This window comes from Lactuca sativa, chromosome 9 (genome assembly GCF_002870075.4).
Source record: "Lactuca sativa cultivar Salinas chromosome 9, Lsat_Salinas_v11, whole genome shotgun sequence".
Lineage (NCBI taxonomy): Eukaryota > Viridiplantae > Streptophyta > Magnoliopsida > Asterales > Asteraceae > Lactuca > Lactuca sativa.
In genome coordinates this window covers 140,133,196-140,147,647 of record NC_056631.2, presented here as the reverse complement: position 1 = coordinate 140,147,647, position 14,452 = coordinate 140,133,196, and the positions used below count along the sequence as shown (strand labels likewise).

The following is a 14,452-nucleotide window of genomic DNA, read 5'->3' as shown; positions in this document are numbered from 1 at the left end:
TTATAATGATATTCCATGAGAAAACTCTAAAATTAACGTTGATACACTAATTACATCAAAGTACAAAGCACAATAAAATATGCATCATGAGGTAAATAATGATTTTCCAATATAGAATTCCTCAAAAAAGCTTTGAACAACAACAAATTACCTGTTGTCTTTCTTAAGGTAAAAATTGTAGCATTTAAGAGAGTAGTTAATTGTTTTAAAAAATAAATAAATAAGATTCACTTGATATTTGTCACAAACCGGGTTGGGCTTAGACCAGTTTAGGGTCGGGTAACCCGCGATTCCGATTCCCACCAAATTGGTTAAGCAATTGCATATGCAAGTGTTTGGAGGTGTTTTGGACGCCACGTTGTCTTTTTCATACACAACAATCCTTGTGCATCCTTAGAATATGTTAACCGGACTTCCCAATGCATAGACCTGAAAGCTTTCTCCACTTCCAATTCATTCATGATCTCAATGTTGTCACGGATTATAATTATACCTTCCGGTCTCAATAACCTATCTATCTCCGCAAATAAAGCCGTCATGTTACACCTATAACACCAAATATAAAGTATCTGATGAGTACGTACCTTAACTTTTCTCAGATCAATGTTCATATCCATAACACCATGATATGGGTTTTATATATATATGACGCCTAAAACCAATTCGTTTTGAAAAACTGACGGTTTGCGTTTTTGTTTTTAAAAAGTGGTCCTGTTATTATGTTTTAAAATCCAAAATGAAAACAGTATATATCTTAATACAATCTTGTTTTTTTTCATATATAAGTTCCTTGATTAACTATTTAAGACATTTTTTGAATAAAATTTTATTTTTTGATATTCTATATTATAAAATTCGAAAAATATAGGGTTTTGGCTTCAACAAGTTTTTTGATATTATATATTATAAAATTCAACGGGTGTGGATAGAGTGATTTTAGATGACATTCATGTCTTTTGCATAGAGGACATATCAAGAAGAAACAAAAAATGTTCCACCTGCCCTGCTGCTGCAGACGAACAAACGGGAATTAAGATGTAGATGCTCACTTTGTTTTTATCATGGAAAAAAGATGGTCTGCATGTAGAAGATCATATGTACGTGGGTAGCTGCTAAATGACTCGCACCAATCATGATACATTCCAAATAAACCACGCTCGTATATTATTGGGAGTGTATCAGGAGAATCAACCAGTACCACATTCATCACCCATACACTACCTATATCCTGCAAAGCAGCTGCAAATCTGCAATTTAAAAAAATTAAAAAAAATTAAAAAAACCTGACTAAAGATTTTAAATAGAAAAAAAAAAAAAAAAACATAATGTAGGTTTTGCTTACCCTCCATAAACAGCTCGCATGTCCATGACATTCCTGACACTTGACCAGTTTATTCCTAAGCCGGTGATGTATGACTTGGTAACCACACGTTTCCAGTGTTGATAGTCCACAGTGAAGTCCTGGGGTGCTGGTTTCCCGTAAACACCAACCTCTGAACTCAACAACCAGAAAGGTGGTTTTTCCATTCTTGATGGCCATTCTTCAGGCCACTCAGACCCACGCACTGATGCCGTCGTTGGTATCTTGTGCATGCATGCTTGCAGATCTACTTTCCTGAAAATTAACAACAATTCAATTTCATTTCAACAAAAAAAAAAACATGCTATATTAGTTTAATCAAACTACGTTGCTATTTCTTGCACGTAACACTACAAAGAAGATAGCATCTTATCATACTCTTGTAACCCATAGTTATTTACTTGTGCTGAAAAGACCCACAAACACCATGTGATAGATTTTGCAACATACTTTCCTTCATTTGTTTTTTTATTTCTTTACTTTCACTTCTTTAATTTCTTACTAAGACATTGTAGTTTCAGAAATCTACTCGGTTACAGCATCGTACTTTTAAATTTTTCTTTTGGTTATGACGACAATCATTGGGAAAACCTAACTAACTAATTACCCGGTTATAACAGAGAAAAATGTTTTGTAGTTAGATGACATTGCTATAATGGGTCATCAAAGTATAAAGTTTTAATAGGAAGAAATGGAAGTAGGATGCCATAATAAATAAATACATGAGAGTATGTTGGTTGATGTAACCCTAAAAAGATAGTATTATAATACTCTTGCAAATGGCATTTGAAAGTAACCACAATATTCATATCATCATATAGCATTGTAATTTTATTAGGACATTATAATTATACCAAATTGTGGTGGCATTGGGTGGTTTTTCAAGTATAATATTGAAACAGGAAGAAACTGATAATAAACATATGAGTATTTCTTGAATGTAAAGTGAAGATAAGGGATTAAAGACAAGTACCAAGCAGCATTTGGATCATCAGATTCTTTGCATAATGGAGGATGATTTTGTAATCTTGTGTCATAGCATTCATTAGAAATAGGCTTCTGATACACAGCAACACCAATCCTATTTACCTTATCCTTACTTATTGACTTCACTTCCCAACACATTGACCGAGTCAAGTTGTTCATTGCTGCCAGTTAACAATATCAGCATTCAGCAAGCAGACTTCCTTTAGGCCCCATCCGCATTGGACTAGGTCTGATGTCAAAAGGACAAAAATTGTTTACGTGAATGCCCTTTGTAGGCTATTTTCGATGAGGAGGGTATTCAAGTATATATTTCACAAATGAAAAATCCAGAGTGCGTCTCTGTCCCACCATTTTTGGTTGGATAAAAGATTGAAAACACATGAGTCCCAGTCTCTTATTAGCCCAATGCATGCCAACACTTAACAGATATTTACATACCTTCCCAAATCTGAGAGTCTTCAGGCTTTTTCTTGTAGATAGGAGTAGCTGACCATATAAAGAAGCCACCAGGTCGTAATAGACGATTCACCTCCAACAGTAGTTTACCATCTAAATGTGATACATAGAGATAAAAAAAATGATACGCTAATTTATTAAGGAAATATATATATATTAATAAAAATAAAAATAAAGACAAAGAACCTTCAATGTGCCATGGCACTCTGCAGCGTGCACAATGAACGACATCAAAGACTCTTGCAGGAAAAGGAAGTCTCTGAGTGCCCATGACAGCTGAAAGAGCAGGTATTCCTCTCTCAAGTGCAAACTGAACTTGAGCTTCATGTTCATCTTTTGGAGCTAAAGACATTGTCAACACATCTTTGTCAAACAGAAATCCTCCAAAACTAGCAACCCCACATCCAACATCTAATACTACACGTGAGTGATTTCCCCAACCAATATCTCCCACAATCTGCACCATTATTTGATAATGGAATTTGTTAAAGGAATTGAAATACTTGGTTGGAAGATTTTGTTGTAAATTGAATCATTACCTCTTGTATAAAATCAATGTAATGGAGGGCACCATGCTTAAATTGTGTTCCACCACCAGGGAAAGTAAGATACTCCCCACTAACTTTCACCCAGTTTTGGCGTCCCTTAAATTCTGCTAGCTTAGTGTGAGGGACGTTATGGTACCATATCTGCCAAAAAAAAATTATCTGATTTGCTTACATAAAAGATTAGAATTCTCATCAATCCTATCCAAAACAGTGTTTATGATGTTTCAAATGAAACATAGGTGTTTCAAAATTTGACTTGGAAGCTTCTTATTTTGTATACATGTATACAAACATGATAGATTATAGATACACAAGAAACTTAAATACCCAAATCTTTAAAACAAACAGCATCAGTGAGCATAGCATACTTTGAAGAAACAAAACAAGTAAGTATACCTTTTCCCTGCTTTCAGGCCAGTGTATTGGGTGTTGGTATCCTTGAGGCAAAGGAACAAGGCAAGTTGGAGGGTCCTGAGGACAATGCCTTTCCCTATGTTCATAATGCTTAGTGGTTGGAAGACCCTTAATAGCTTCCAAGTTATCAAGACATGGAATGAAATCAGACCCAGCACTCACATTGCACACTTTCCAATCAAACTTATCTTCTTCTGTTCCCTGTGTTCAAAATCATCCATTCCAAATCTCATATTAAAATTAACAAAAATGGAAAGAATCACATTCTTTCAAGAACGGTCCATTCCATTCCATTGGTCCAAACAAACAGGTTGTTTATATTCCTACGGAATGGAATGAACCATTCCATTCATTTCTTGATTCCATCATACCAAACATTACCTTAGCTTCGGAAGGTAGTATCTCGTTTGAAGAAGAACCAGTTTTTTCCTCCTTATTATCGTTCTCCTCAAATTTCTTTTTTACATCTGAGTTATCTCCATTTGTAGTTCCCTTACCCTCTTGATAATTTATTTCTTCTTCTCCAGGCTTCCTGCCTTCACTATCACTTCGCGTCTCCCCACCTTCCAAATCTATATCATCAGCCTTAGATTCTTCATCTTCTTTCTTTTTTGTGGCTTCATCCTGAAGATCAGCAGGATTATCTTCAAACTGTTTAGCATCGCTGTTTTTGGTAGTTGTGGTGTCCTCACTTGTTGCACTGTTTTCATTACTTTTATCATTGATCACCTTGCTTTCATCATCTATTATTGAGATATGATTCTTGTTTCCATGACTAGTATCTACATTTTGAAAAGGAACAATGAATGAAGAAGCCATCATCCATACCCCTACTGAGCACAGGGCCACAAATGCCACCAATGTCACTGTAGAACAGTAATTGCTTGATGATTTTCTGCCATCAACTTTAGAGTATTTTCCTAATGCCATTCTTGTTCATGTAAATTCTCTTACAATTTCATAATCTGCATATAAATATATGATGAATGCTATTACATGTCTTGTAACAAAACTCAAAAGATACTTGCCATTTAATATAGCTCCTCTTCAGATAAGCTTTTTTCTAAAACTTACCATATCCAACTTATGTATAAACCAATGAATTGCAGCAAAGCAATAGACGATTTTGGCAATAATGGAGATACTGTCATAATCAATCACATTTGTTTATCAATTACACCCAACTTTTTTTCAATAATAGATGCATATAAATAGATTAGGTTAAGTGTAGTTTGGTCACTAAAAAGAAGTATAAAACCCTTATTTTGCTCATTTTCATGTACCCATCCAGTTTCCCTTTTTCTTCTCTCAGAAGTCAAAGAAACTCGACAACAATTATCCTTTTGATTTCTCTCTGTTTCTCCAAAACACTTAGCACCATTGAGTTATAGCATAGTGACATGTTTTAGGGCAATACTTTATCAACTTTTAAGCTGAAGCAAAATACCAACTCATCTACTTATGAATGGAGGGGGTAATACCGTAATATGACAACATTCATTTGATAGAAACTCTGGATTCTCTCAGTTCCATTAAAAGGAACAGCGCTTTGACCATAGATGTAAAACAGGTTAATCTTCTTGCTTCAAACTAGATATGGAACAAAATTAACAATATTCAAACTACATAGAAATTCTAACAGGTAGTATAAATAACAAACAGAATGAAATTCAAGCAAATGTTGAGAAAATCAGATACGCGAGATTTCATAGCTGAAAACTATGGGAATAGACAAACCTTGAATCCAATAGCCATTCTGGCATACAGATCTGACGGATCTTGAACGAGCAGGCGTGGATACGAGGTCATTGCCAAATGCCAATGTCAGCACGTAGGAGATGATATTGATACCAGGACCAGCTTACGCACAATGAAAACGGGCAGTGAGATTTTATTTGTGCACGCATACACCATTCACCAAGTGACACATGTAGCAAGATACATTAATACCCATATTCTATATTGTATGATGTATCCGTGGAACTATTGACCCCTTTGTCGGTTTCACGATAAAAAAAAAATACTACTATAAATAGAGTAAATTACAGCAATGGTCCTTGTGGTTTTTTCAAATTTGTAACTTTAGTCTAAGCGTTTAAGACGTTGACAGGGATAATCCATTTTGTCCGGAGAAATTAAAGCAATGGTCTGTACATGATAACGCGTTCGAATCAGATGTTAAGGTTGCGTTTAGTTATAGAAAAACAATTTTCATTTTCTGTTTTTTGTTTTCCCTTTTCAATTTTCGCTTTCCGTTTTCATTTTTCATTGAAAAATTTAGAAAACGCGTTTAGTTAAACTTATTCATTTTTCATTTTCAGTTTTAGAAAATTAGAAAACGTGTTTAGATGTGTATTTTTCTATCGGTTTTCATTTTTAGAAAACGGTAGCGGTGGTAGGGTGTGGGTGGGGACGGTGACGGTAGCGCGTCGGCGGCGGTGGTGGTGACGACAGGCGATGGTGGTGGCGGCGGAAATTGTGTCAGTGGTGGTGATGGCGGTGGTGGTGGTGCTAGTGACGGGTTGGTGGTGGTGGTGATGGTAATGGTAGGTCGGTGATTGTGGTGGTGGTGTTGGGTGGGTGGGGGTGCGAGTGTTTGTTTGTGTGTGTTTGTGGGGATAGGTGTGGGTTTGTGTGTGTGTGGGTGTGTGTGTCTGTGAGGGTGGGGGTGGGGGTAGGTGTGGGTTTGTGTATGTGTGGGTGTGTGTGTGTGTGTGTCTGTAAGGGTGGGGGTAGGTGTGGATTTGTGTATGTGTGGGTGTGTGTGTGTGTCTGTAAGGGTGGGGTAGGTGTGGGTTTGTGTGTGTGTGTGGATGTGTGTTTGTGGGGGCGTGGGTGGGTATGTGTGTGAGTGTGTTTGTGTGTGTGGGGGTGCATTGGTGGGTATGTATGTGTGTGTGTTTGTGGGTGGGTGTGTGTATGGGTGGGTGGGTATGTATGTGTGTGTGTTTGTGGGTGGGTATGTATGTGTGTGTGTTTGTGAGTGGGTATGTATGTGTGTGTGTTTGTGTGTGTGTGTGTTTGTGGGTTGGTGTGTGTGTGTGTGTATGTGCGGGTGGGTGTGTGTGGGGGTGGGTATGTATGTGTGTGGGGGCGGGGGGTGTTAAGGTGGGGGTAGGTAGAAGTGGATGGGGTGGGAGTGGGTGTGTGTTTATATTTTAGAAAAAAATTGGAATTAGAAAAATGTGGAAAACAATGCTTATCAGTTTTCCAAAAATTTCCAACCTCTTTGTAATTTTAGAAAACAGAAAATTTTCATTTTCCGTGAAAAAATTAGAAAAATAGACGAAATAAACGCGTTTTCAAAATTCTCATTTTTCTTGGAAAATTTTTCCGAAAAATGGCTCATTTTTCCACAACTAAACGCACCCTAAGTTTTTTGTTTAATTTTATAAATTACATGGTCTAAAAATAAAACTACAATCATGATAAAATGAGAAACTCTAAGCCAAATATCCCTCATCGTTCACTCTTCGGTCCTTACACCTTGTAATTTTCATTTTCTACCTCTAGTACCATATTTGTCTACACCACCATCTACCTCTTCTCGGTAGCTCCAACATATTCTCCCTTTTATCCACATACATCATTATTGTATCCCCTAGCTCTCACCCCAATATGAACCCCTACCACCATTCCACCTACACCCTTCTTCCCAGCCCTTTCTCATCTGATAGCTTTAACCACCACCATCACCCAAAGAAACTAAAGCTCCGATTCACAAATAATAACTTGTTTAATCTCTAAAACCCCAAAACTTATTAGGGCTCAAAGTTACTCAAAAATATGCAAATAGACAAATGTATTGATTTTTAATTCATTTTGATTTGGTTTATAAAACCCATCAATTGGATTTGTGGTTCACTGATCTCTCATTCGTTTTCAATAATAGTTTATATATTTTTTTCTTCCGAATTAGTTTTTGATCATCTGTAACTAAATGATGAATGGGTACTTAGATTTTCTTTTTGACTAAAGAGTCAAAATCGATTACAATGTTCTGTATCAATTAGGTTCACATGAAATGGGGAAAATAGCATAAACAAATGATAATTTTTCAGGATGCTTGAAAGTACATTTCCGATATGTAGAAAGACTAAATGAAAATGCGTTGAAAAGGAGTATGGATTTTAATGTGGTATAGAATTTATGTAATAATGAAGTAATCAACAAACTCAAATTAATTTGGTTGTGAAGAGGAAGGCTAAAGCAAGAAGTAAATAAAATTTGGCTTAGCAGGCATGTTTGCATTTCGTTGGTATCCTGTACAATTTTGAGTACATGTAGATTTACTATATATGGTATGTGATCTGCAATTATAAATGGCTCCAAATCCTTGTTGGAGGATAGATGGACGAAGGGAGTGGACACATTGATGACTATAGGGTAGGGAGGTTGGAAGGATGTGGTAAGACTTACTATATATTAAAAATAACAAACATAAATGACAAAAAATATAAAATAGTAAAAGGATATAAATAAGGGTAATATTGTCATTTTACATGTGTTTATTGGTGAATTTCTATTTGGTGTTAGACAAAAGGACGGACAATGTATTATTTTTTGAAATCATAGTGTAACACCTACTTTTCATTGCAAGTAGTATCACGAAGGTTGTAACTTATGTATAGGTGTGAACTGTAACACTCGGTTCCCAGTACGTATTTAAATTTAATTAATTGTATGTTTTTACACTGGGACTCGGCGAGTTGGAGGCCCAACTCATCGAGTAGACTAGACTCTTGGACGCGGGTTTTAAGTAACCTACTCGACGAGTCGGAGAGCCCGACTCGATGAGTAGGACTGTCTGGATGAAACCCTAATATTTAGGGTTTACACCCTATTTGTTTCCTTATCTTGTCCCAACCCAGCCTCCATCGCCCCTCCTAGTCCAGAGAACCCCTAACTCAAAACCCTAATCAATTATTGAGTGTTCTTGAGCTTTTTGGTGCCTTTTGTGTGTACTTGAAGTTAGAGAAGAAGAAGGAAGCTTGAGAGATCAAGAGGAAGCAAGAAGATCCAGAGGTTTTGGCACATTTCCAACTCATTTGAGGTATAAAGTTGAACCCTTGACCATCTATCTTTTAGATCTCTAGTTAGGGTTCATTTCTACCTTTTCTAAGCTTTAGAAGTGTTGGTATGTACTTGACCCGACCCGACATGGTTCATTTGGGTTGCATGGCATCATGCATTTGGATAAACTAAAATGCGAGAAATAACACTTGTGGTTTATTAATATATTATAAGTTCTAATATATTAATAGTATTATTTAATTAGTATTGATCAAGAATTAATTTGGAATTAATTAAGTGATCAAAAGAAGACTAAATAAATATATGGGTTGATTATGTAAATCATCCATAACTTGTATAGTGGGCTAGATGCTCTATGGATTATCAAGTTGGGCTAAGGTCCATAGGATGCTCCATGGGAGTTACAAACCCATGGGTCATGGAAATGAAAAGCCATGTTACATTAGGGTTTACATGGTGTAACCCTAATTGTAACACACTATATAAAGGATATGAAGCTCACCAAAATCGGCACTAGAAGCAAGATAGAGAGGGCAAGCCGATTTTGCAAGTGTTCTACATTCTCTCAAAGTTTATTTCAAGATCATTTGGTGTTGTGTGAAACATTTGAGGCATTACACTTGGGGTGCTAGGCTCTCAAGGTTTTCAAGGAATCAAATCAACTACAAGGTATGTAATTCTAGCCATCTTTTATGTTAAAACTTCCCCATGTATGCTAGATAGGTTTATGAACCTTGGAAATCATATTTTGCATGTATTTTAGACAAACATAGATCCAAGGTTTTTTTCTAGGGTTGCATGTACACTTAGGGGTGTTAGAATGCTCATAACCCATCAGTGGGTAGTGGTTCGTGCATGTTGTACGGATGAAACGTGTTGTACGGTGGTGCTCCTGGGCTGCTGTAGGATGTGTGATAACCTGGATGAGGGTTGTAGAACGCTTGTTGCTGGAAGGGAAGTTGAAGCGGATGGCTGGAGGATATGGGTTGGTTTTGGGTTTGAAAATTGTTCGTAGTAGTTTGTTGGAAGTGGGCGTTTGTGGTGGCCACGGGGGCGCCTGTCATACACGACGAAGGGAAGAAAACAGGTGGTTGGCTTGCCATGACTTGAGCCAACGGTGGCAGGGAGAGTGTTGGTTGCATGCCTATTGGTGCTTGGAGTAACGCCTGAGCACCGATGACTTGACTTGATGGCGGCATCATCTAAGGGAATGGCGGTTGTCCCTGCACCATCGGGCTGAAAAATGGTGGCATTTGGGATATTGCAGGTTGTGCCGATGTTAGTTGGCTTAATAACTGTATTTGGACGCTGTGTCTGGTGATATCGTCGTCTGGATTGTCGCCTGTTTCTGAGGCAGTGTCGATGTTGTGGTGTAAACGTTGGCCCCCGATGACACAAGAGACGGCTAAGATGGGTGTGTCATTGAGGCGGTTGTTTGTAGAAATTGTTCTTCGGGATTTGGCTGTTGTCGTCCACCTGGTGGTTCAACTGTTACTGCTGAACCACCATCGTTCTGGGCTTCTCCGCTTGCCGTTGTGGGTGGCGGTGTTTCATTTAATGTCGTCATTGATCGGATTGGACTAGCTGGTGTCCCGTCGGTGCCGTCGGACGCCATTTTTGTCATTGGATTGTGTGCTTTTACTTTCGTTCTTTGTCACACAAACGGATGGCGCCAAATGATGCGACCTTGCCTTGGTTCTTACTTGATTCTGGTAACAGCTCTTGGGTTGCTCCTGCAAGATCATAGAGAAAGAAGGTCGTCAGCCATTTCCCGGGAGGAGGCTCCCGGAAAGACGCTCTGACGGCCAAGTTAATAGAGTTGAGTGAGTGTATTTGGGTGTTTCTTAGGGAAGACGACTTACCTTCCAGTGTCGTGAGCGTTCCCCTTTTATACTCAGCGATCATGCTCGTCCGTACGAGACAGGATCGCCTGTGCCGACAGGATCCAGGGCGCTGATTGGAGGGTTGTGCTCCTCTATCTATTATAGCGTTGCCATTGGTCATGCCGGTAATGCTCTGATCCCTTGCTTTGTCGCCTGATCGTATCATTTGTCTTGCAGCTGAAGGTGCCCTTGGCGGGCGCATGCCCTTCCGCTAGTGTACCCTGCCCTTAGGGGCACTGGCGGAAGCTGAGCCCGCTTGGTCTGGTTTGCTGGGCGCGCCAGCCTTCTGAGCTGGGCGCAGCCCTTCTGTGCTGGCTAGGGCACGTTATCAGGGACATACAACAACTCCTTCTGATTCAGATGTTGATTTTTGTGGATTTTGATTATTCAACTAATGAGATTACTATTTCATTTGAAGATCTTATGCCACTACCAGCTGCTTCTTTCTTGTTTGATGACGAAAGTGAGGACGATGTTGATCCTAATACTCTAATGACTCATGGGAGTATCGCATTTTAAATAAGAAGTTGAATTATTTGCTTAGGCATATCAATACCTTATCAACCACAAATTTTGAGAATGTTGTGTCTTCTCTTAAAGCAGTCATGGAGACATTGACTTCGGAGAATGCAAGAACCTTTGCAGCTCAAAAAGAATCAATTGAGGCAACTAATACCAATATTGATTCAGTCATTATTGTTGTGAAAGATCTTTCTGAGAAAGTTAACACTGTTTTGAAAGATTTTCAAGAAAAATTAGACACCAAGTTTAGTGTTGAATTATTAAGATATTGCAATACAAACTTATAATTCATTTATATCCTTTTATGTATCCTTTTAATATATGTATTTTGGTTATTTTTGTTATATTGTTATGTTTTTGTATGGAAGGGTATGTTGTGTATATTGTGCAGGAATATTGGATTGAAGTTGTGATATGGTTAAGATGTAAAACACGCGGGTTCTATCCGATCCTTATCTTAGATCAGTGACCCGGTTGACTAGTCATGGGTATATATTTGTTTTATTTGTGAGAAATGAAGAATGTGTAACATTTACAACATACAAATCAGTTTTATTCTTTCATCTTCTTCGTCTCTTTTCTCTCTAGGGTTTTGTTCTTAGAGTTTATCATTTCTTCCTAATCTTGTGTAATTGAGTGTAGATTAAGTGAGAGTCTTGTAGTGAGGTTCTTTGTAGAGAGAATAATGAATTTTGTAGTGAGGTTTTATACGTAAGTTTTGATGAAAACCTTCTGGTTCTTAATAAAAAGAACTGATGATGTTGTGATTTTGTGTGTTTTGATTTTTTTTTATGGTATCATAGCCAAGTTGCGACTGTTTTTTTGTTCTGGTTTTAACTAGATTCGATTAGGGTTTAGTTTGAGTTAGGGTTTCAGGTCTTGTGTCTGGATCTGGTCCAGATTTTCTTTTTTCTTCTTCTGCTCCTGGGGTCTTGTGATCTGTTATCAGATCTAGAGCTTTTACAATCAGTTGAGGTCATGAGGTGATCATCAATCTGGTTGTTCTCTTGTCACGTCTTAAGAGTAAACGTTCATGATAGTAGTAAACGTTTAGGGTTAATACTAACGGTCAACACTATCTCGATGGTCAACATTAAGATCGTGCAAACAAGGTTCTAAAATTAGATTGGTTCTGGCATTTGAATGCCTGACTTGGTTTTCAGCGGTGAATCTGTGATTGAGATTCATCGGAACTACATTGCTGCTTGCTGAGCACATTATTGAGGATCTTTGTAAGTTTCGCACGCTCTTATATTTTCTTGATTCTTGGTTCTTGTTCTTATTTGTCTAATCTCTTGATTGGTTATTTGGTTTTATAATGATGACTGATACACCACCTGAATCATCTACAAAAATAGATGCTATAAATTTTGATGATCCTCTTTATCTGCATCCTTCTGATCATTCTATAACAACTATTATAAGCTTCAAACTACTTGGTACTGAAATTTTTCGTGTTTGGAAAAGTTCAATGACTAGGGCTCTTAAAGCCAGAAATAAACAAGGTTTTATTGAAGGAACTGAGTTAAAAGATAAAACAGATACTGTTAAATCTCTTTAGTGGGACAGGGTTAATGTTATAGTATGTGTAACATCCCGGAATATCAAGAGTAAAGTTGAAGGGCTAAAAGAGTAAATTGGGAAGGGGAACTCGGCGAGTCCATGGGTGGACTCGTCGAGTAGGGTCGCGACTTTGGTCGCGTGTTAAGTGGCCGACTCGGCGAGTCAGCGGATGGACTCGGCGAGTAGGCGCTGAGTGGAGAAAACCCTAAACCCGGAGGATGAGCCCTATATAAAGAACATTATACCCTCTCCCCCAGCCTCTTTACCCCCTGTAGAAGTCCAGAAAGCCCTGAGGCGCGATTTTGAGGGATTAGAGTGCATTTGGAGCTTGGAGAAGTGATTGTTGAAGAAATCTTGAAGGAAAAGAGTCTTGGGTCAAAGGGCTTTGCAAGGATTCGGATTAACCTTCTCTTGGGGCTTCCTTTTGAGGTATTATTTCATTGTTTGAGCTGCTATTATCTAGATTCATCATTTTTGGAGGTGTTAGAGATCATATCCTCTGGTGTATTGGAGTTTAGAGGTTAGATCTGAGGTTGCTACCTCAGATCTGGAATGGAGAAGGGTTAGAATGCATAAAAGTCCCTGTTTTTGAGTGATTGATGGAGCTATCTTGTCCCAAACCCAAACCCTAGAGTGAAAATGCCTAGATCTCCTTGGATTCACGTAAAGTTTGCCACTTTACGTGATGGATGGCCTTAGGAAGGGTAGATCTATGGTTTGGATCATCTGCATGGCTTGGAAAGCCTCGGTATGGATTCAGACCCGGTGGTACTCGGCGAGTCACATGGGTGGACTCGGCGAGTTGCTTGAAGATAAGCTGGAACTCGGCGAGTTGGAAGAACAACTCGGCGAGTAGGATGAAGATGGCCTGGAACTCGGCGAGTTGTAAGAACAACTCGGCGAGTAGGTTGAAGATAGCCTTAGACTCGGCGAGTCTGTTCTTGGACTCGGCGAGTCTTGTCGAAGAGTCCCAATCTTTTCTGGTTGAGCCGTGAATCGGCAAGTCAAGGGGTGACTCGGTGAGTTGTGTGGGAGTGGACTCAGAGTTGTTGAACTCGGCGAGTTGGGTCGCGGATTGAAGGAAATGCTAAGCATGGGGACTTGACGAGTCATCGGGTTGACTCGGCGAGTAGAGTCAGTCAAGGGTTGACTTTGACTTTGACCAAGGGTTGACCAGTTGTCTTCCAGGGGTATTTTGGTAATTATTGAGTTTAGTGCTTTGGTGTTGTTCAGTGGAGGAGTTCGTGTCGGAGTTTGGAGCAGCGGGATCTTATCTTTTCAGCCGGCAGTTTCGAGGTGAGTTATCCTCACTATATCAACAGGGTCTAAGGCACCAAGGCCGGCCCTTTATCGGATTGAGATCCGGGTATTTGTTGTTATGATATTGCTTTGATATGTTGCATCCTGGTAGCTAGGATGGTATATGTTAGAGACTTGGTTGAGGTCGGTATCCTGAGATGTAGGGTGATGCTATGTTAGTGACCGGTTAGGTCGGTATCCTGGTTAGGATGATTATATGTTATGTGATCTGTTTGACCGATTTGTTGACTGTAAATTGTTATATGAGTGTATGTTTATGTGCACATGGTTAGTTGGACTGGAGTTGGGTTGAGGCGGGTCCTGCTTTGTGCTGTAGGCCAGGATACCTAGGGCGGACCGGTTGTCCCGAAGGCCCAGCGAGCGGT

General features: G+C 38.9%; 1 protein-coding gene across 3 annotated transcripts; it reads right to left on the bottom strand.

The window, feature by feature from the left end:
* Positions 1-87: 87 nt before the first annotated feature.
* LOC111905172 (probable methyltransferase PMT26) lies at positions 88-5,694 on the bottom strand. 3 transcript variants are annotated; one of them, XM_023900844.3, is made up of 11 exons: positions 5,503-5,694; positions 5,247-5,355; positions 4,147-4,730; positions 3,748-3,966; positions 3,343-3,492; positions 2,990-3,260; positions 2,786-2,896; positions 2,334-2,508; positions 1,343-1,615; positions 1,050-1,247; positions 88-546 (listed from the first exon to the last, which is right to left on the bottom strand). In XM_023900844.3, exons 3-11 carry the CDS (start codon positions 4,693-4,695, stop codon positions 312-314), a joined length of 2,181 nt encoding a protein of 726 aa, XP_023756612.1. In that variant the 5' UTR covers positions 4,696-4,730; positions 5,247-5,355; positions 5,503-5,694; the 3' UTR covers positions 88-311. The 3 variants fall into 3 exon arrangements, with proteins under 3 accessions (XP_023756612.1, XP_023756613.1, XP_042753977.1); XM_023900845.2 differs by lacking the exon at positions 5,247-5,355 and having other exon boundaries at positions 5,503-5,693; XM_042898043.2 differs by lacking the exon at positions 5,247-5,355 and having other exon boundaries at positions 408-546; positions 999-1,247.
* Between the last annotated feature and the right edge of the window lie 8,758 nt (positions 5,695-14,452).